This window comes from Calypte anna, chromosome 4A (assembly GCF_003957555.1).
Source record: "Calypte anna isolate BGI_N300 chromosome 4A, bCalAnn1_v1.p, whole genome shotgun sequence".
NCBI classification, from domain to species: Eukaryota; Metazoa; Chordata; class Aves; order Apodiformes; family Trochilidae; genus Calypte; species Calypte anna.
The window spans coordinates 42,307,022-42,329,339 of record NC_044248.1 but is presented as its reverse complement, the minus strand read 5'-3'; the positions used below and the strand labels follow the sequence as shown (position 1 = coordinate 42,329,339).

At 43.6% G+C, this 22,318-nt stretch overlaps 1 protein-coding gene across 1 annotated transcript in view; it reads left to right on the top strand.

The window, feature by feature from the left end:
• The first annotated feature begins 256 nt into the window (after positions 1-256).
• Positions 257-22,318, top strand: part of ARHGEF38 (Rho guanine nucleotide exchange factor 38) — a 31,300-nt gene continuing 9,238 nt past the window's right edge. The window contains exons 1-5 of the mRNA XM_008505065.2: positions 257-452; positions 9,825-10,015; positions 10,778-10,901; positions 15,245-15,392; positions 18,347-18,364. Coding sequence (XP_008503287.1) covers positions 257-452; positions 9,825-10,015; positions 10,778-10,901; positions 15,245-15,392; positions 18,347-18,364 — 677 coding nt within the window. The remainder of the gene's footprint in view (positions 453-9,824; positions 10,016-10,777; positions 10,902-15,244; positions 15,393-18,346; positions 18,365-22,318) is intronic.

Here is a 22,318-nt window from a genome sequence, read left to right as displayed (position 1 = left end):
AAAAGGGCTGCGGTTCGTTGCCGCGTTCTGATAACCCGCCCCGCCGGGCTTCCTTGTACCTCAGGCAGGTGAATGCAAACAGTGCCCGGGGCGGCACCTTCCCCGGGGGTGGAGCCGTTCCGGTACACAGGTGGCAAAGCTGAGCCCGGGGCCCTGAGGAGTCTGAGGAGAAGCCGCTTTGCTACACCAGGCCCGAAGCAGTCAGCTCTCAGCTGAGCAGCGAGTTCACCTCCTTGCAAGTATAGTTTATTGCCCCATGGCGAGCCTGGAGTGCCCGGGGAAGGAAGGTGAGGGGAGCAGGAAGAGGAATTTGTCCCTGCTGAGGAGCAAGCTGTACCTGGGGGAGCGGAGGAGGACGGAGCCCGTGGTGGAGAGCGCGTCCGCCGCCGGGGAGCATGGCAGCCTGAGGAGGAGTCAGTCTGACAGGACAGAGTACAGCCAGAAGCTGCAAGGTACGGGGGAAGTCTGCTCGGGGCTCCGCTGCCCTGGGTTGGGATGGTGTTTTGACGCCCTCCTGGAGATAAAGAATCGCAGAATGGTTTGGGTTATTAGGGACCTTAAAGCTCATCCAGTTCCAACCCCCCTGGATGGACAGGGACACCTCCCACCAGCCTAGGTTGCTCCAAGCCCCATCCAACCTTGGGCACTGGCAGGGTTGGGGCTTCCACCACCTCCTTTGGCAACCTGTGCCATGGGCTCATCACCCTCGTGGTGAAGAACCTTTTCCTAACATCTAATCTGAATCTACCCACCTCCAGTTTTCATCCATTCCCCCTTGTCCTACCCCTACCCGAGATCCTAAAGAGTTCTTCACCATCCTTCATGTAGGCCATTTCTTGTAAAAAGGAATGGCCATATCTGCACACACATACCCACAGCAGGGGTGGCCAATTGTCCCCTCTCACCCTTGCCCCCTGCTTTCAGGGTGTGAAAAGTTTTCCCCTTTTTTTTTTTTTTTTTTTTTTTCCCAAAATGTAATCAAAGGCTTTGGTTTGTTCCATCAAACCATGCAGGTAACCAGGATCTTTGATGAGTATGCTGATTCAAATTATACCATTATGGAATTGCATCTTGACCAGAAATATGCAAAAAATGTGGGTTTGTCAGTAAAAAAAAAAAAAAAAAGTGATACTACAAATTGAGGAAAACCATGAAGAACATGTATGGCTATTTCTAGGAGTGCTCTTGAACACAAGCCACTGAATTTCTGTGGGTTTCCAGGGTCTTGAACAACAGAGTTCCATCACAAATGCAGTACTATTATAATACAAGACTGTGTTACTAGTAGTGATATAATTACCTACTGACAGTCACTCTTGTGGCAATAAGGCTTTATGGGGAAATAAAATAGGAAAAGACTTGTATTATGTTTCTTGATGCACTTAATTAGGAAGTAGGATTCCTTGAGAGAGACAATAAAAGCAGAAAAAAAAAACCCAAAACCAAACCTAACAATAATATAATTTATATGGGGGCTGCATATGCTGAGAACAACAGAGCAGTTCATCGATTATGCTGTTCCTTCCTCATGACAGCTAATCAATAGGAAGATGAAAAATTTTCAGCTAGGTCAGGCACGGACTGCAGGGACCTGGTGGAGGTGCTTGAGGGTACAAGAGTAGATCTCTCTGGCTGGCCAGGCAAGCTCCTGGCACACATCCCACCAAAAGAACAGTTTTTCACTGGTGAAGGGGATTGCCCAGCTGAGGTCGGGGGTTCCAGAAGGTATCCAGCAAAAAAGTGTGAGATCTTGCTGCCCTGGGTCAGGTGTATTTGTGGCATGAACATTTGTTTAAAAGCTGCAGCAGAAGGAGGAGGGGAAGCCTTGATAGTCACTGCAGAGCATGAGGTTACATTTATGGCAGCAGTCCAAGGAGGTGGTAAATCCAGCTTTTCAGCTCCCAACACCAGCTGAGACCCCCCCCAGCCACATATTGCAAAGCACTAGTTTGGTGTCAGCTGACTCTGCTTGCTCAGGTTTGTTCAAGAAAAATGGTGATGGGTTAACAAGGTATCCACAGGCTTTATAGAGTGAAAATGCCAAGGTGGTAGAAATTCCTATGAAGTGTAGTTACAGTTACAATAGAAGGAAATGTGGTTGGGTGCCAAGGCCTGACCTGGATCAAGTTTTGCTGAGGTAGATGTGCCCAAATCTGCTAATTATAATAATAATGGATCCCAAATGTAATGTGCTATGGCTGTATGCTTCTATGTTCTTTTGTTTTTCTCACAAGCAATTGGATGCAAAGCCTCTTGGACTCCAAGGTGAGAGCAGTGGGGTTTTTTTTGTTGGCACAAAGCTTTTGAGTTCTCCATTCTTGTTAAGAAAACCTAGCAGATCTGTTATTGACATAAATGATCTCTGGGGTATCACCAGGTTGGGACTCTCCACTCTGAAATGGTAAATGCTTTGCAAATATAGTTACAAATGTTGATGTGAGGAGGAAGAGGGGTGTGTTTAGTTGCCTCTCCCTTTGATAGTCCCCTGTTAAAATGTTTTCCAGCAGAGTCTGCAGAACTGTGTTTGGTATTAGCACGTTCAAGGATGTGTAAGAGAGGAGCAAACTATGCAGAAGGAAATACCCCTGTGAGTAGGACAGGGAAGCCAAGAGGCTGCAGGACTTGCATCTGTTAGTGGCTGGAAACCTAGGGAAAACGAGATCAAGGAGAAGCATGGGTAAGACATCCAGCTCTCTGTGTGCTTTACATGGGTATCTGAGTAGAAACCAGTGTGCTAGAGATACAGGTCCCCAAATAAACGCCTATAAACAACAACAAAAGGCACCCATAAAGTGATGAAGCAATCAGGCATACAAACTCCTGAGAATTCAGTTTCTGCCCTTGGATTTCTTTTAAGTTTTGCGGGTTTATAGAGAATCCAAAATCTTTTCTGTAAAGAGTAAGAGAGGAAGCCTACAACCCAGATCTCCAGGGTCATCAAGGAAGTTTGCTCTGTAAGTCTACAAACATGAGCACAATAGGATTGTCAAAGGTGCAGACTTCTGCAAAGTGTTTTTCACCTTAAAATTAAGGACTCAGTAAGAAAAAGAAAGCATTATAATGGGTAATTATTATACTAGAGACATCTATTCAATACCTTATCTGGTGTGAATGGCCAGGTAACACCTCCTGGCTTTACTCTTTTTTTAAAAGGAAATCAGATGCAAAGTAACCATTATATTCTCAAAGAGCTTGGCAAGCATTAGTGCATCTATTTCAACTCTTTCTGTAAGATAACCAGATGCCTACATCCCCATTTTAGATAGGGGAAAAGAAGGTGATTGCTATCAGATGGCAGGTTTGAGATACAACCATGCAGAATTCAGGCTGTAGCTGCATTCTTGGTTGAGTCCAGAAGTTGGTGAAGCCATATATACTTTTTTTCCCCCATAGTTCTCCATCAACTGGGCATCACTTTTCTAAAGAGGGAAGGATAGGCCTAAGGAAGAAATATTCACTAGCATTTGTGGTGGATGAGGAAATCTCAAGGGTCATTATAACAGCTAAGACTGAGCTTCTGTGATACTTCTATGCAGTGGTCTGCTCTATGTTCACTAGAAAATCCTGCATACATGTCCTTTCAAGAGGACTGAAGAACTTGCTACTGTCCTTAAGCAATGTCATGAAATGGTACTCAGCAGCTCTGTTTTAAAATATATTTTCAGTAGCTGTTTAGCTGGTAGGGATTGGAGTCTTTTCTGCAGTGAAAATCCACCAGTTGCAGCTGTAACTCTATCAGTATCTATTAGTGTTGAGATCAATTTTTTAATTAACCCTGAGCTACCATTCTAGGTGAGTACCTATGTATTTTGGTAACAGGAGACTGTTTGATGTAGTTATTGGCACAGAAACATTTGCAGGACCAGGGGAAATAAATGAAGATGGGAATAGATGCAATCAGCCAAAAAGGGCAAGCCATGAAAAAGAATTTAAAACACAGTCCACTGTCTGTCAGGTTTTGGATAGATTGTTTTTGTTACTAATCATATACCAAACTTATAAAAATAACTGGAAAGCTGCTCCCCCTTGGTGTACAAAAGCCCAGCTGGAAGCAACTCTGTCATTGGCAGGGCATCTTCCTCCATCCCACCCTGCTCCCTGCCTGCAGATCCCACTGCTTCTTCCTGTCTGTGCCACCCATGCCTGCAGCTCCTGGGCACCTCCTGCCAGGAGTAAAGAACTTCTGTGCCTCTCCCCAGATCCGTATTTGCTTACTGATTAACTTTTGATGGACTACAATGCAGGTAATATCCTAGTGCACTGTAAAACACACTGATCTTTGAAGTTTGCTGAAGTATGGTAAGGAGTAAAGATCCGGGTTGGTTCCTGGAGCGCAGGAGATGGCTTGATGAGAACATCCCCCTGTACTCTGTGATGGGGATTCACAGTCTGACAAATACTTCTATTTTCTCCCCTGCAGATTGAAGCTGGGAGGATCTGATTCTGTTAACTGGTGCTGAGGTAAAGCTGGAGTTGTTCTGTGAACTTACTGCAGTGGCAGCCAGGCTGGGAAGGGAGCTCCTCTTTTTCAGAGCAGGATCCATTTTGTGCTGCTGTGCCTGCACAGGACTTAGCACAGCATCATAAGCCCTGCTATGTGGCTTAGGACACTTAGGACCTACTGCAGCCTAACTAGTATCAGTAACCAGGGTAAAAGAGCAAAGATTAGGACCCAAGAAGGTTTATGGATCCTTCTCTGAGCATATTAGCAAATGTTTTGTTAATTGGGATACTTTTCTCCTACAGCTAATTCATGGCAATCCTTGAGGTGTGTGTGTCTCCCAGGGGAAGCAGCTCAGATGCAGCCTTTTCTTGGTTCTTGCTTTATTAACATATTAGCTGAATGCCAGAGGAGTGGTATGTTTATACCAGTATGTGACACACTGGAAAGGTTTATTTGTAAGTATTGGTGCTAACAATGAGGGCATTCTTCTGTCACCTGATGATAAGCTTTCTTCCCTTCCACTGTGGTCGCATGGGATCTCTCAGTAGTCCTGTCAGCATACATATAATTAAAGCAGTCTGCTGTCAAGGAACTGAAGAAAGAACTTGTGTGTTGAATGTAAATATTTTCTGTACCTTACGGAACACACACACAAAAAAAATGATCAAAGATTGAATGACCTAATTGCAAGGAAGTCTCTCATGCAGGTTTTATGAGCAAACCTGTTGCCCGTGAAGACTGGTGCAAGGTCATTCTGATCCTCTGCTGTTCTCCTCTGTTCAGAAAAAGGGATTTTTGCATGTATAACTTGCAACACACCTGCTCCTGAGCAGTGCTGCTGCTAGGTGTGCCTGTGAGTGAAAGAAAAAAAGGCATTTCCCACAACCCTCTCCCAGTCTTTTTGTAGCTCAGTGTTCTGCTTGGAGTTCTGTTGGTTTCATTTGCAGCAGGTGGTGCAAAACTGTAATGGGAGCCCTCTGAAAGGGTCCCTCATGAGGGAAGGGGCATGTTGAGTAAAACACTTGTCCCAGTTTGGGCTCCTTCATTTCCAGTGATCCCGGTGTCCCTGCAACCTTCCCAGCACCCGCAGTGGAATCAAAGGTTTAATGGGCAGAGGTAGGGGTCACGGTGCCTGGGAAGATGTGAGAGTGAAGAGGGAAACTGCCACAGCAGCAGTTCCTGAACTTGGCTGCCTGTGTTTCATTTCCAAATCCAGCTGATAAAAAGCCAGTGTACATTCCTGTGTGTAATCTCTAGGTTATCTGGGGGTACAGGCTATCTGAGGACTTGCTTTCACAGAGGAATAATTTTATCTAGGGTGGTGTGAGACTCCAGTTTCACACATGAAAACAGAGTAATGCTGGAATTTGTTTGCTACATGTTGATAATTTATGTCTCCACTGCTCCCTAGTGCCAGGCAAAATCCCTGTATCTGCACAGCATAAGTGCAGAAGTTGCATTCCTTTGGCATCCTCCAGTATGTTGCCTAAGTAATGACAAGGCCTGATCCTCTATGCACCAACATCCCCGTCCTTTTTGCTATATTCTGTTCCAGTAACTTCACTTCCAGATGGAACGCATTAAGTGGGGAGAAACCTTGGTCCTAGCTCCAAGGGCAAACATAATATTGAACCTGAGCAGAAGAAGATGGAGACTCCCTATTTACAAGGAATCCCATGGACAAGACAAGGGGCAATGGGCACAAGTGGTTCCTGGGGAGATTCTGTTTGAACACAGGAAGAAAATTTTTCACTCTGAGGACAGTCAGACACTGGCATGGTCTCCCAGGGGAAGGGGTGCATTCCCCCACTTTGGAAATTTTTCAGTCTCAGCTCAAGGGTGTGCTGAGACATCTCATATAACCAATAATATCAGAAGGGTTGGATCAGATGATCCTTGAGGTCCTTCCCAACCTGACAGTCTGTGATTCTATGATCTTACCTGGGAGGAAGGATGGAGAGTGCAGACCTCTCTAAGCTGCTCAGTCTCTAGGTGGGAGAGCCAAGGACATTTGCTCACATAGACCTCGTAAACCTGCTCTGGCTGCTCCTCCAGTCACTTGCTGTGGACCCCCCAATAGAAGGGAGCTGCTGCATTTACACATTTCAGGCTCTCCTCTTCCACGCTCTCACTGCATTGCTGAATGTCTCCATCTGGGGGATATTTTTAGACCTCACACTTGCAAGAAAGTGTTTCTGTAAGACATATGGCTGCTTTGTCCATGTCATCATCACATAGTCAACCTCTTTTCTGATGCAGCTGGAGCTGTGTTCTTCAATACACAGCTGGAAAACCAAAGTCATCACCTTCCTCTGCAAAGCCAAGTCCTCCAGAAAGGTTCCACTCCTGCAGGAAACAGACATTGCAAAGCAACAATTGCAAATACTGCAATTTCTACTTATCATTTCTATGCCTACTAAAAGCACCATTGTAAATGGTAAGCTTTTATGTAAAATCACATTTGTAAATTGACTTTAAGATGTAGTTGTCTAATAAACCATTCATCAACATTTTATTTTTTCCTAAAACTGTAGTCTCTAAGGACAAAAGAGCCAAATTCTATCTGTAACTGGTTAATCTTCAGCAATGTCTCTTCCTGCTAATCCTCTCTCTCAAACTGTTCTGGGGCTGGAACATGTTACCAGCTAGAAATTAATTTGCTAATATTCCAGATATGTACTTGCTGTTTGTACATTTATTAAACTTTTACTTACACCACAAGGATTTAAGGAAGTTCTCAGACTGGTAAAAAGAAATCAGCTGAACATGAAATCATAGGTTTTGTCTGTAATCATCACTTCAGGATCTTGCTGCCACATTTTATGCAGACAGACACATCTGAAATGAAAAAGTGAACATATTGAGTGAAAATGGAAAATTGTGTTACTTTAACAAAAGGATACATTTATTGAAAAACCCACACATGTTTCCTATAAGGAAACAGCATTTTTTCACTGCTATTTCTTCCTGTTGAGAATAGTTTTTATTTCCTGGAATTATTATCTATCATGCAATAAGGATAATAGATGAGCCCTGACATAATTCAAGAGTCAGATTTGATCAGGGCAGTCTAATGACATAAACTGAAAGATCAGCCTCTCAAGGGATTGCAGCTTCAAGCCTGAAGTGGGATACAGTGGCTTTGGTCCTCCCCTACTCTCAGAATAAAAGATTAGAAAATTCTTTTGCACAGCATCTTGTGTTTACCTTCAGTTTTCATCTGATACTATCACAGTGCTGCATCTGAGATGAAACAACACTTTGAGATCTTCCATGACATCTGTCCCACTCTGCATCTTCTCAGGGTTGCCCTGAACTCTCACAGACAGACACAGACACACACATTTTCACCACCAATCTCAAGAAAAATGCTGGTTTTGTGGCAGCAATGTAACAGAAATGGATTGTTCTTGTGGTTCCTTGTGAATTTATAAATGTAGTAACATACTGTAAGTTTTTAGAGGGGAAAGTGACTGCCATTTTGGCACTCAAGCAGCAGGCAAGGGGGTCTCAGTCTGCAGCCCTGGCAGAAAATTGCTCAGGGGGAGCTGCAGAGTGGTACCAATTCTGCTCTTCTCCTCACTAAAATAAGGGCAAAGTCTGTTCCTTCCAGCACACAGCACCTCTGGTGGATGAGCTCTGCAGCAGGGTGAGCACCTGTGCAGTCTGTGCACTCACATCAGCACGGACTCACTAGGGAAAGATTCAGCTTATTCTTAATTCTTCTGATAGCCTTGTGAAGGGGAGACATGCTCATCATGTTTCTCTTATTTTCTGTAAAAACTCAAGGACAAAATGTTCATGCCTGTGTTATATACAGCCTTCAAGGCTAAAAACTTAAAAGTGTATCTAAATGCAAAAAAATCAGAAAAATCCCAGTTCCTCCTCCTCTGTTTAGGTTCCTTATCCTCACTTTTTAAAGCTACTAGTATAGAGGCAGTCCCCAAAGTAGCTATTTGCACAATACCTGTGGTCACATCAGTCTCACAAGAAAACCTGAGGGGGGAAGGATTAATAACAAAACTTCCCTGTCTGAATGTCAGTGATCAGCATAATTGTAGAAGGGGCTGAGGATGACAACAAGTTGGATTTGCTGTAAGATGCTTTATAGCTCTCAGCTTTATAGCTCTCCTGTAACCTGCTTGGTTTTCCCTCACGTCCAGCTCTTGGTTACCACCTACAGCCTTGGCCAGTGATGGTTGGGTGAGCTGTACACTGTTTGATGCTCAGTTGAGTGCTCAGGACCCCACCTTTCACAATCAATTTAAGCACCAGCAATGCACTCAGTAGTGGCTATCAGAGAGCAGTACTGCTATGTCCATCTTTGTTGGTACTCTGCACCATCTTGTGGCTAGCAGGGAAACACCAGAATAGCCTCTGAAATCTTTCACTTGGTTTGGTTTGGTTTGGTTTTGGTTGGTTGTTTGGGTGGTTTTTCTAGTGAAAAACACAGATTGTCAGCGTGCACTGATAAAGTGTGCCCTTTGTACAGCTGACAATGATGTCTGCAGGCTGGCTCACAAACCACTAAAAGGGAAGATCATCATTACAGGTAAGTGGGTTGTGTGCAGGTCCTGTAGAATACATAAATGACCTTTCTGTAGAAGACTTGCTTGCATTTCCAAGGATTTGGAACAAATCAGATGCTCTAGGTCTTACATATGGAAATACAATTAAGAATATCCTGATCCAAATGATCTCTTTGCTATTGATTGTAAGAGGTTTTCCCATCTTCTTCTGTAAGTCCTTTCCCTCTTTCAAAGAAATCTTTTAAAACAGAATTACAGGTTTCACCATCATAGTTAGGAATATTGTTTTCATGTCAAAGTTTTGTCTTCCAGCACCTATAGCCCTCAGCCTCCCTTGAATAGGCTCAGCATTACCTCATACAGTGCAAAGTGAAGCTTATTTATGGTAAACATAAACAGCCTTTTTCTTCCATAGGAACACATTTTCTTCCATCCTCCAAACCATAAAACCAGATGTCAGACTGAGAATATTTTTGAAGGAGCAGAAGGGCATCAGTTGTCTTTGAATTTCAGGGGATCACAGATCAAGGATCAAGACCCTCCTGTTCTCCATGGAAAATTTCTGCTCTCATACAGAACATCAAAGCCTGGGGAGCCAACAATGGGTTGTCCCTTTACTGATAAATGGATCATTTCCTTTGCCAAACTCACATCCCCCCTTTAAAGGAAGGAGATGGGATGACACAGTCTGATCTGGGATTACCATTTCCAGTGCTTCTTGGCTTTGATTCCCCATGGTGATCTGGGAGTTTCCAACAGGCCCTGGTTACCTTCCTTCACAGTCACACAGGGCAAGGTGGGTGAGAACCCGGGATCATGATACTCCTCACAAATCTCCCTCTTTTAAACAGAAAAAATGGCCCCACAAGTGGGGTCCTCAACCCCTGCCACTTCACTACAGGAGGATGAGGAACAAGTCAGCAGGGGCATGATGGCCAAGAGGGTGAAAATCATTGCAGAACTGCTGCAGACAGAGAAAGACTATGTCAGTGACCTGGATCTCTGCATCAAGGAAGTGATCCAGCCCCTGAGGGACAAGCAGGTAAGAACCTGGGGGTGGAGGACAAGGGAGGGATCTCAACTCACTCACTTTCTGCTTGCAGATATTTTTTACTTGCTCTAAACTGAATAGGTGCATGGAACCAAATTTTCTGTTGGTGTAAATTGATGCAATTCACTGACGTCGACTTTGTACACCCAAGCACAGAATTATCAATGTGTTTTAGTGGAGATTATATGGTCTTGATACTGTATTTTTAGATTTATAGTACCACTATTTTAAGTAAGTACCAGTACTTAAAGTATTTTAAGTACCAGTACTTAAAATAGTACCACTGTCTGCAGGTCTTTGTACCTGGAAGCTGGCACCAAAGTGCCAAGGTCTCAGTTTATGTAGTGGCCTCTGTTAGTAATTGGTAATTAGAGAATCAAACCCACTGTCATCTACTCTGTTCCTCAGTGGGAAAGTAAACAAACATTTCAAAGCCAGCTAAGGATCTTTTCTTTATTCAGATGATAATATTTATTTCCTTCCCAGGTAAACACTTTCAGATTGGGAATAGATCAAAATAATGTTAATAGCACTTGATAACATGCCCTTTGTTAACTGCATCAACCATATTATACTAATCTAGAAACTGTCTATGTGTCCTTGAAGTCACAAGGAGGATGTTTATATGAGGTTTTGCAGAAGTGGTGCTTCCTGGAGTGTTGAACACTCAGGGCCTAGCAAGAGAAGGTCAGTAATACACAATGTCCTTCTTTGTCCTTTATCAGTAGCTGCTTAATATCTGTGTTCTATTAGATTGCTGGCTTTGATGTGGATGGCTTGTTTAGCAACATTGAATCTGTCTGTCAAGTATCAGCCAAACTGCTGTCCTTGTTGGAAGAAGCCACAAGAGATGTGGAACCACCCATGCAAATAATCGGTATGTTTACTGTGTTCTTGAGTTTTACAAAGCTAGGGGAAAGGATAGACACAACACTCTGCTCTCCTCTACCCCCATCAGACAGAACTGGTACCACTCCCAGAGGGTAAGGTGCTACAAGGTGTTGATAATGACCCAGGAAAAATGACATCTGAAACCTGTGGAGTTGCTCTGCTGTACTCAGATGGTCATGATGCTCTTTTCCCATCTGTCTGGGTGTTGCAGGGAAGGGAGAGAGGGAGGGAGAGAAAAAAGGAAAGAGGGAAGGAAAAAGGAAAGGAAAGGAAAGGAAAGGAAAGGAAAGGAAAGGAAAGGAAAGGAAAGGAAAGGAAAGGAAAGGAAAGGAAAGGAAAGGAAAGGAAAAAGGAAAGAGCAAAGGAAATGAAAGAGGAAAGGAAAGGAAAAAGGAAAATGGAAAGGAAAGGAGAAAGGAAAGAAAGGAAAAAGAGAAGGAAAGGAAAAAGGAAATGAAAAAGAAAAGGAAAGGAAAAAGGAAAGGAAAAAGGAAATGGAAAGGAAAGGAAGGGAAAAAGGAAAGGAAAAAGGAAAGAAAAAAGGAAAGGGAAATGGAAAGGAAAAAGGAAAGGGAAATGGAAAGGAAGAAGGAAAGGAAAGGAAAGGAAAAAGGAAAGGAAAAAGGAAAGGCAAATGGAAATGAAAGGCAAATGGAAAGGAAAGGAAAAGGGAAAGGAAAATGAAAAGGAAAAAGGAAAAAGGAAAAGAAAGGAAAATGGAAAGGAAGGGAAAAAGGAAAGGAAAAATGAAATTGAAAGGAAAAAGGAAATGGAAAGGAAAATGGAAAGGAAAATGGAAAGGATGTGAAATGAATATGAAATTTGTGACAATCTGTGTAGGAATGTCTGTAGGAATCATGGCTATTTTCAGCAAGCTGATTGCCCCTGGATGTGTCACAACAGTCACACACAGCCTGATTCTGCAGATCAGGCTATGAATGTTAAGACTGTCATCTATTTACTTGGGATTCTGTCACAGAAATTTAACAAGTTACCTCTCCCATAACTTCTTTAGTGCATAGGCAGTATGTGATCCACCTGAAGGTATCAGGGGAGAATTCTTAACTTGCCATGCCAACCAGATTAGTTTAAGAAGCTTCCAGCTGTGATTCAGAAGTTGGAGAGGTCCTTTTTTTCCTAAACTGACCACAGGTCAGTAACCATGTTATAGAAAGGATCTTCTTGAAAACAAAGGGGTAAAAAATGATTGGATGCCATTTGACTAAGAAACATGACATCAAAGCACCTGAGGCTTGGGAAAAGTATTAATCCTAGCTTGTATCAGTCTGGTTTGCTAAAGCAACAGATTAACATATTTTGATGCAACTGTGTTATTTGGCAGTGTTTCAGTAGAAGTGCATCATGATGAGTCAGACCTTTAATAAGCAATGTTCTATTCTAGCAGGAAGTGCCCTTCTCACAGCCAGGAGTGAGAAGTTCCTTTTAGTTTCCTGCCATATCCAGAAGTAAATTTCATCCATCTAGTTGGGTGAATTTCTCCAGAATCAGACAAAGAACCATGGATGGGACTGTGGATCATGAAGTTGACTCAATTATAGCAAGGCAAAAGATGACAAGTGAGCTGTGAGATGGGCTTCCAAAGGCTGAGACTAACACAGGGAGAATAATTGCATCACTATTATAAGCAGTAAGTTTATCATCCTCTAGAAGTACAGCAAGGTGATAGTTTTGTCTTCAGGATCTCAATAACCTGTATACAACTTGTTAATGCCAGTATATAGAAGAAGCAGACTGAGAATCTGTTTAACAACATTGACCAAACATTCTATTAAATGTTTATGGTTTTCTTGCACTGAAATATCTTACTTTAGAAGGCAGCTCAGTCATAGTGAGGTTTAGCTGTTAGACCTCTTCTTCCACCCTTTCCCACTGCTGAACACACAGGACACATCACTGGGAGAAACTGTTTCTGTGACTCAAGCCTCCCTCCTAGGATTTTCTCTTTGAGACTGATGGCCACTACACTTAAGAGGCATTAGGCAGATTTGCATCTGTCAGAGTGTGCAAAAGACTCCAAATTTTTAAAGCTGTGCCTAAACACAGCTTGATTCTGGTCCATAAAGAAGATCCCACAGTGATACTCCCAAAGCCCATCTCATTCAGTCCATATGGCTCAGAGCCAAGAAGGGTCTTAGGCTTAAGAAATCTGTCAGCTTTTAAAATGCCTTATCCATGAAATCAAGCACATGATTTCTCCCCTCACTGAGCATCAATGAAAGTAGCTGTCATGGTGGCACAGTATATCAGGGAACAGATCTTGCTCATCTCTTTCGTTCTGGAGAAGAGAGTTATAATTTCAAGCCTCTAGTACATGCTGAAATGAGCTCTAAGTCTGCAGCTTGTATTTTTGCTACTGAAAATGCAACCTCACTTGAGGGCTTGGCATAGTATGGGCCACGGTAAGCACCTGGAGCTCTGCTTAAAGTCAGTGAAAACTGTGAGAGCTCAGCACCACTGAGAACCAGGCACCCAGGGAGCAGGATCAAGAGAAAGCTTATTAAGGTTTCCCCTTACACCACTGGCTAATAAAGGTCTGAATAGAGAGTTCATGGGAAATTCAGGATGCAGTGGGTGTTGGTAGCCATCAGCATTACCATTAACCACAAGACAGAGAAGAGGGAGCTGGTGTAGGACTTTTTACATGGGTGTGTAGTGAGAAGAAAAAGGAAAATGGTTTCAGACTTGAAGAGGGGAGATTTAGGTTAGGCATTAGGAAGAAATTCTTTAAGGATGGTGAGGTGCTGTCTCAGGTTTCCCAGGGAAGCTGTGGCTGCCCCATCCCTGGCAGTGTCCAAGGTTGGATGGGCCTTGGAGCAACCTGGGCTGGTGGGAGGTGTCCCTGCCCATGGAGGGGGTTGGAACTGGATGAGCTTTAAGGTCCCTTCCAACCCAAACCTTTCTATGAAGACAGAGGGCTCAAGAGCATTTAACTACTGGATGCTGGTGCTTTTCTGACTGTGGCCTTACAGCAGCTAAAATGAATTTATGTGGTCTTAGCTCTGTCACTCTTGTTCCTTTATTTGCACCTTGAAACCAACATGCATCAGACAGCCCAGTTAACCTTGGCTGCTAGGGGAAGAAATCCAGAGCTGTGTTACTGTGGTAACTGAATCATTTTTCACTTTAAGATGGAGCAGCTCAATGCAATGTATTATGAAACAGCCCACTCTGGTCAGGATGAAGCATGCAGGATGCCTGGCAGCTTGGCACTCACCCTGCAAATGAATGGGGAGCTCCCAATTAACGTGGTCTCTAGCTTTTAACTTTCCTAATCACTGCTATTACTCAGCAGAAATGTTTATAAATCACTGGACTGGTTGCTACATGGATGCAATTTTCAAGGAATGCCCAAGACAGGAATTTTCACCATTTCTGGTGTTTACTACATGCATTCCCAATGATGCTGACCAGATGCTGCTATGCAAGGGTGTAAGAACCAAGTTAATACCTCAGCAGGAGAGATGAAGCTGCCTTCTCCATTCAGATAATATTTTTTACATACACAGCAACCAACACAGGAATTTTAGGCTGAATTAGGCACCAAAATTAAATGGGAGATGGGTGCAGGACTACTTTAGTGCCCCTGAAATACATAACAGTTCTTTAGGGGAAAATGGTGGTGTAGGGGTCTGGAAATGGAAATGTTTTCCTCTTTTAGTTGTATATAAACCTAAATACTATTAAAAAATGGCTGTGATCCACACTGGTTTTATTTAATTAGGGGAAGAGTGGAAGTTGTTCCTCTGTCACGTGAAGAAAAATCTCTGTTCTAATCCATAACAATCTCCATTTCAGGATTTTGCAAAACAGATAAAAGTTAAGTGGCTAATGGGAGATGGAGTCATTATTCCTGTTATAACCTATTTAGGTTCATACTTGATTGGAAAAAAAAAAAAGTAAAAAAGGAGAATTATCAGGCTTACATTCATCCCTCCTGCCAGACCACCACACAGAAATGGTCTCTCCTTAATAGGTGAGCTCTCCTGTGTGGTTTCCACTGAAGGGGCATTAATCTGGGGCAGTGAATGAGGGGGCTGTGCATGAAGGAGTGTGGGCCATAGAGATTTCATGCCTTTTCCTGGGGGAATTTTTGTGCATTAACACTGATATAATGGTGCCTGGCTATGACAAAGATGAGCAGCTGAGAAAGACACGTAATAAATAATGCACATAAAGACGCAGGATCGTTTCTAAGGGAAGCAAAGTGGAAGTCAGCCTTTTTAGCTCACGGCTAATGTGGTGGAATAATAAAACTCCTTCTGTGATGCTGTTGTCTGGCTTGACACGCTTTGTTTTTCTCCTTAACAGGGGAAGTGTTCTTGCAGATTAAAGGCCCACTAGAAGACACATATAAAATCTACTGCTATCGCCACGATGATGCACACACCATGCTGGAATCCTATGAAAAGGATGAAGAACTGAAGCAGCATTTAAGACACTGTGTACAGTCCTTAAAGTAAGATCTTTTCAAATGATGATTTCCATCCACAGTCGGTTGCCTGGCAGGGAACATTTTAAATGGATGTAGATGAAAGGTCCCCTGTAAATCTGGAGGTTTATGAGGCTTGCTGAGAGCCCTGGCTTATGCTGCTTTCATGAAAAGATGACAAGCCAGGGGCCATGATTAGATTTCTTTCTCTCGAAGATGGCCAAAAGTAGCACAAAAAAGGTTGCTCTTCCCTTAGCTTCACTGCCCCATGCTGGCCAAAAAAATGCTGCATCATATCATGGGCTATTGGGAGCACCTTGCCCAGCTTCTAGGAAACATGCTGCCCTCATCTTCAGTGATTCTCTTTCTTGAATTAAAATAGCCCAAAACACCACAATTCACATGCACTCCTGTTTCTGGGCCCCCGTTGCAGGGCCCCAGGGATCTGGAGTTGCTGTGTGGTTCTGGATCCCTCATGATATGGCTATTTGAGAGCAATCAGCATTGGAACAAGCTGCCAGGTCCCACCAGTGGAAGCTGCTTTGTGCCACTGCCTCCAACAGCAGCCCCTCAGGAAACTGTGAAGAGAACTGGGGATGCCACAGAATACCATAACCTCCCTCCAGCTTAGCTTCCTCCCACAGCTGGTTGAGGGCACCAGCTTATCCACTGCATGGAAAATGATTCTCCTCCCAGAAATCCTCTTGCCCCCTCACTTTCCCACAAGCATCACACAGAACTGTCAGGAAGGAACACACCATGGTCTGTCAGATCAGAAGCTTAGCTCCAGCTCCAGGAAAAGGCCCATGCTGCCCATTATTACTCCCAGTAATGGAGTGTACTTTAACAACAGATACTTCACCCCCACCCTAGTTAGTGATCAATCTGCAGAGGTGTATTAAGATTTAAGAGAAGGGAAGTATGTCTAAGGGGAGTGTGGAAAGAGCAGTGGAGGAAAATATTAACAAAATCAAAAGAGAAGTTTGTACTTTGTATTGAAAATAAGGCTTTTTTGTGTGTGTGTGCAACACGTCCAGTTACTGAATGCATAACGAAGTAGATGTGCAGGGTATTTAGGCTTTAGTTACCCTGGAAGTTGAAAGAACCAGATTTTCATATAAATGCAGTCTTTCAGGCTAATGGATGGCCAGGTATCTCCCCCAAGGGGTGTTTGACTTGCTGATGCCTCCAGTAGTCTTTTCTGGCTGATCAAGAGAAGCTGCTACTGTCACTCACTCATCCCAACTGCTGAGTCAAGGGGGCATGGAAGGAAATACAGATAAAAGATAAGGTCCATATGTATGCTAAGATGGATGCTGCCACTTGAATTGCAGAGCCAGCAAGAGGAACTCCTGTTCCAACACCACAGCTGGGATTTGTGAAAAGAAAGGATATTTTGTGCTGAGCCATTGTAGCCCTTCCTAGCAGGAAGTGACAAAGCCTTCCTCACAATGAAGCCTTGTTTTGTCTTGTTTTTTCCTGATTAGCCTTTAAACAGGATCCAATGAAAAAAGCATTGGTGCCTCTATACTGCATGCTTGTTTTTTTTCCAGTGCCCAAAGACTACAGACAGTTCAAGTATCAAAGCTTGAAAGTACATACTCAAATGCAGAGCTGTGTCACCTAAACCTGTTAATACTGATTGAAGAATACTTGCCTTAGGAAGAAAACTATGCAGAATTTTTAGCAAGTAAGTTACAGGCAGTTTTCCATTGTGAGACATAATAAATGTGGAGGTTGGTGACTACTACTCTTGAAAAATGTTTACTTCTTAAATAATTTTTCTTTCCCTTAGAAAGAATATTGTTCCATTAAAAAAAATAGAATGTGCTAATGGTAGCAGGGGCTTCTATTTCTCAGATAAGTAATATCTGCCACGTGAAGAACAGCTTTATATTAGGAGCAAATTGAGAGTGGCACTCTGCACATCTGTACAGACAAATCAGATTTAATTAGCCATGCGAGATTCCTGTTTCTCCTGTTGACTGAAGAGGAGAAACTCCATCCTAAAATGTAGGTGCCTGCCTCGGAGACATGTGCAAATCCAAATGCTGTAGAGCCCTGTGTTTCAGCAGCAGCAATTATGCAAACTGGGGCTGTTGTTTGGTAGCTTAGCCAAAGAAATGCAGCTGGTAAAAATGAAAGGATGCTGGCAACTACCTGCTCTGCTTTCAGCCTGAAGTAGCTGGGTCAACTATTCCAGAGGCAAAGGGACTTTATAATCACACACAGTGCTGACAGTGCAGAAGCAGTGAAAGCATCAGCTTTCCAAATGCTCAGTTAGGGACTGGTGGGCAAGGAGGTAAGAGTGCAGGGAGTCAAAAAGCAGTGGCTGACAGTGTGATGTCAGGGAAGGCTGCTGCAGGGATGGAGTGACATTTTGGTTCCCTGACATTGGAATTATTTCCTGCCATGAGCAAAACATCCTCTGTGCGTGTTTGTGTGCTTCCAGACTACAACTGTACATCCCTGCAGTGTATGTATCAACACCATCCTACACTGAAGAGGTTTCAGTCAATGTGTTGCCCACAAAAAACTTCACAGCTCCGTTTATTCTATATCCTAAAAAGCTGAAGTGCATTTCTCATTTAGAAATACATTTCTATTTAAAGGGGAGTAGAAGGGTATACATGTAAAGTGTAAGAATGCTTAGTTTTACTTTTTGTGTTAAGAACTCAATGTTACTGCTGTTAGCACAGTGATCCAAACTTTCTTTTTTTAACAGCATTACCTGGGTCCCACAGCCAAAGCCAGGTTTCTGACAACTCATTCTCATTTTGGGGCTGTCCTTTCAAAAAGATAGAGGGCTAGATTCACCAGTATCCTCTGGCTGTTTTGTGCAGTTCTGCTGACACATGGCAGCCATAAACCTAATTCAGGTGGCCAATTATGACCACTCCGTGTCACTGAAGTGTATCTGAGAATTTGGCCTCTGATCTGGGAGGAATCTAACTTATGCTTTGTTTTCTTCTCTTTTACAGGAAGATATATGAGGAAGAGTAAGTACTATGCCTTTCTTACATGTAAAATAAACTTTAAAATGTCTTTAATTTACCTTCAATATGCTTAAATTGCACACATGGAAATTTTAGGAACACAAGCGTCAGTATAACCCATAGGTTTTTCCAGGACACGTGTGATAAAGACTCAGTTATAATTTCCCTAAGCCTGTCCAGCTTTCTAATTACCACTGCATTAGCTTTGCAGTATCTTTTCAAAACTTGTGGTTTATGAAGCTACTTAATTTGGTTGCCAGTTCATTTGGAGCCCTTCATTATCACCTTGCTGTCTTATGAATGTGCATAGCAGTCTGAGGTCTACAAGAGCTCTTTGTCAATAGTGTCAGCCTTTGAAATTCAGAGACTCTTAAAAGAATTTTTCATAGGCCACAAGATATGTTAGGTTCACAGGTAAAGCTGTTTTTAAAGTGATGACCCCTTTGGTAGTCCTATATGATAAATCCACAAAGATATTCCCTCTGGCTAGAAGAATATCAGGAGAGGACAAGCCCCTTGCAGCCCTTTGCCAGAACACTCACCCAGCCACTGATAACTTGCAGTTCAGGGACTTCTGTGCCAAAAGTAGCCTCTTTAAAAAGCTCTAAGGGAGAGTTTATCACAGCTGCAGTTTCTGGACATCCAGCAGGTTGGGATTGTTGAAATGCAGCATCTCTTGAAGTTACCTGCAGGGAGAGGCCAGAGGAGAGGTTAGCTGGATTAATGCTACCCTAGAGAGAAATGCTAAGAGAGAAAAGAGCAAGTGTGCTCTGTATTGCTAGGAGAGGAACATCTGTAAAGTCAGAGAATTTGTTAATCAGGACATTAGGAATAAGCTCAGTGGAAAAATACACTTTGAATGATTTCATGTTGCAATTCTACACTTAGGGTTTTCAAGCTTTAGTCTAGGATAGGAAATAGTTTTTCTTCATTTTGGCTTGATGTGGGACATTGTTACATATTGCTGTCTCCCAAGGAGCAGGGCTTCAAGAGGAACAAAATATCCAGATTCACAATTAAAATAAAGTGAGACAACCATGGATATAGAAGTAGCACCAGACTGGCTGCTCTGCTTTGCATAGCACTGTCAGCAAGGAATGCCCAGTTTTCCCCTTCAAACATTTTCTGGCAGAGTGTAGGATACAACAACTCACTTTCTGAGTTTAAACTGGCTCTTACAAAGCTGTGCAGAGTGCAGTGAGCCAGGTTTAGCTGCAGGACTGTTCCTGAGCTTGCCCACCCCACTTGGTATGAGGGTGTTTGCCTTCCTCTCTCAGAAATGCCATCCCCTGCAGCTCACCTTAGAGACTGCAGAGCCTCAGCAACCCTTGGGCAGAACTATGCCACAAAAAATGTTATTAATGTTGAGCTGGAAAAAAATACAGTGTTACCCCAAACTCTGCTCATCATAGAGACTGCAGAGTCTCAGCAACCCTTGGGCAAGGCTGTGCCCTCCCCAAAATCTTGTTAATGTTGAGCTGGAAAAAAATACAGTGTTACTCACCTCAAACCATCTGTGATAGTTGGTGCTCCCAGATTGCTTTTCATTCAAGCATGATCAAGAAAACAATTACACAAATACCAGACAGTGCTGCCCTTTGCTAGCAGCTTGGTAGGTTAAATTCTGCTTGGCTTAACAACTGTGCAGCCTCAGTGAATTCCCTGGCTTTGCACGAGGGTCTTACAGCACAGGGAATTATTTTGCCTGTCTTTTCTTCTACTAAAATGAGCTGGTGCATGGCAAAGCATGAAGCCTGAGACTTTGAAGTCATGCTGCAACCTGTGATGCCTGCATAGTATTTTGAACCTGCCAAGCTGAACATGACACAGCCCTCAGCCCTGCTGTACCCTGCTGCCCATTGAGCTTCCCACGGGGCCTGGTGGTTGGGTAATAAGAGCCAACAAAACTAGATCCCAAATCCCCTGTCTTTGTCTGGCTCACCACCACGTGGTTTTTAAACAGGAGGGAATCTTTCTGTGGATCTTTCTGTGTTTGTGACTTTGGTTGGGAGGAGGGAGGATACGAAGCTGAAGCTCTCTGCAACGAAGCCAGCTGCCTATAATTTGGGTAATAATTTGTGATGAGATCAGTATGGCTACACACGACCTAGAACACTTGCTCAATTCACAATAACATGGAGGGGAAAGGCTGAAGTAGCCTCACAAACGAATTAATCAACTTCATTTTCTGCACAATAGATGTGATGAGCCCTTGTCCCCTGTTGTAGTCGCGTGGCGGGGGCTGCGTCCTGCCCGCCGGCCCGGTGCCTCCTTTTGGGGGGCACTGCAGAGGGGACCTGTCCAGGGAGAGTGGCTCTCATCAGCTCATCTTCCTGGGGAGAATGAGATGAGTTGAACTTGGTGGCATCTAGTGCCCCAGGGAGTCATTATCTCATAACAAACCTGCTATCTCTCCCGCCAGATTGCGAGGCTGTGTCATGCAGATATGGGAACAGAGGGGCTGTTTATCACCCGGGCAGCTGTCCAAAGTGCAACTGCATAAAGAGAAGACACTTGAAGATTTTCTCCATTCATGAGGCAGCTTTTGTAGATTTGCATTCATGGGGCTTTTCAGAGAAAACAATAACAATTTCAGATTTTTTTTTTCCTCTTTCTTCATTATTGCTGCCAGAAGCTGAAAGGAGGGGAAATAGCTCCCTATATTTAATGTAGGATACAGGGGAAATAAGGGGGATTGAAATGATGAGAAGGTTTTGGGACATCAAGAAGCCTTAAAAGGCATCTACTGTTAATTCTTTTCATGCATAACTTTTTTACAGATAATGCCTGTGTGAGAGAGATGGTTTAAATATGCAGATGTCTCTCCTCAAAGGCATTCAAATTGTTAGTTAATTAGTCCACAGTCAGGATTGGCTCTTGTACTTTTTATACATATGAAAGTGGGAATGAATGTGTTGGGTTTTTTTCCCCTCTTTTACTCTTCATGCTGCACAAAACAATAGATGTCAGCCTGCAAACCTGAGTGGTTGTTCCCTGGATTTTGTACTTTCTTTCTACATTGTGTTATTCCACGTGCAGAAATCCTTCCTCACCCACTGTTAACTCTTGCATGGTTAACCTCAAACAACCTTTTCCCCTCCCAAGCAGCCTTTTTGGGCATGCCAGTGGAAAACCTGCTCTGTGTTACTGCCCCTCACACTGCTGTGACTTTCAGCCTCAGGAAGAGGAAGCTCCAAGGTGACCTTGTAGCAACCCTCCAATATCTGAAGGAGGCCTAAAGGAAAGCTGGGGTAGAGCTTTTTACATGACTGTGTATTGAAGAGGACAAGGGAAAATGGTTTCAGACTTGAAGAGGGGAGATTTAGGTTGGACATGAGGAAGAAATTCTTTACTGTGAGGGTGGTGAGACCCTGGCACAGGTTTTCCAGGGAAGCTGTGGCTACCCCATCCCTGGCAGTGTCCAAGGCTGGATGGGGCTTGGAGCAACCTGGGCTGGTGGGAGGTGTCCCTGCCCATGGAGGGGGTTGGGACTGGATGATCTCCTGAAGGTCCCTTTCAACCCAAACCATTCTATGACCTATGACTTCCCTCCCCTAATCCTTCTGCCACCCCAGGTGACTTCCAGCAGGTTGGATCAAGCCTGAGTGAACATCCTGTACATGCAGCAGTTCCCTGGGCCAGATCTGGCAGCCTCTGGAAGCTCAGGCATGGTTAGAAATAACCTAATAGCAGCCAGCAAAAAAAATCCTCAGGTAGAAAACAGTAAAATTTAGGGGTCACTGTGACAGGTTGAGAGCTGCTGTACGAAGGGATGCAGCAGTCACTGGGCACAGCAGAGAGATGTTGCAATTTGGAGGCTGAGAGGCCAGAGCAGGATGTTCTAGCACCATTCATATGCATTTCTTAACCTTCCTCTTCCTCGTTCTTCCACCTACATCTCCCTTCCTGGGTGTTGTGGTGTGTAAGTTGTACCACATGCACCCTCAGACTGAGTGG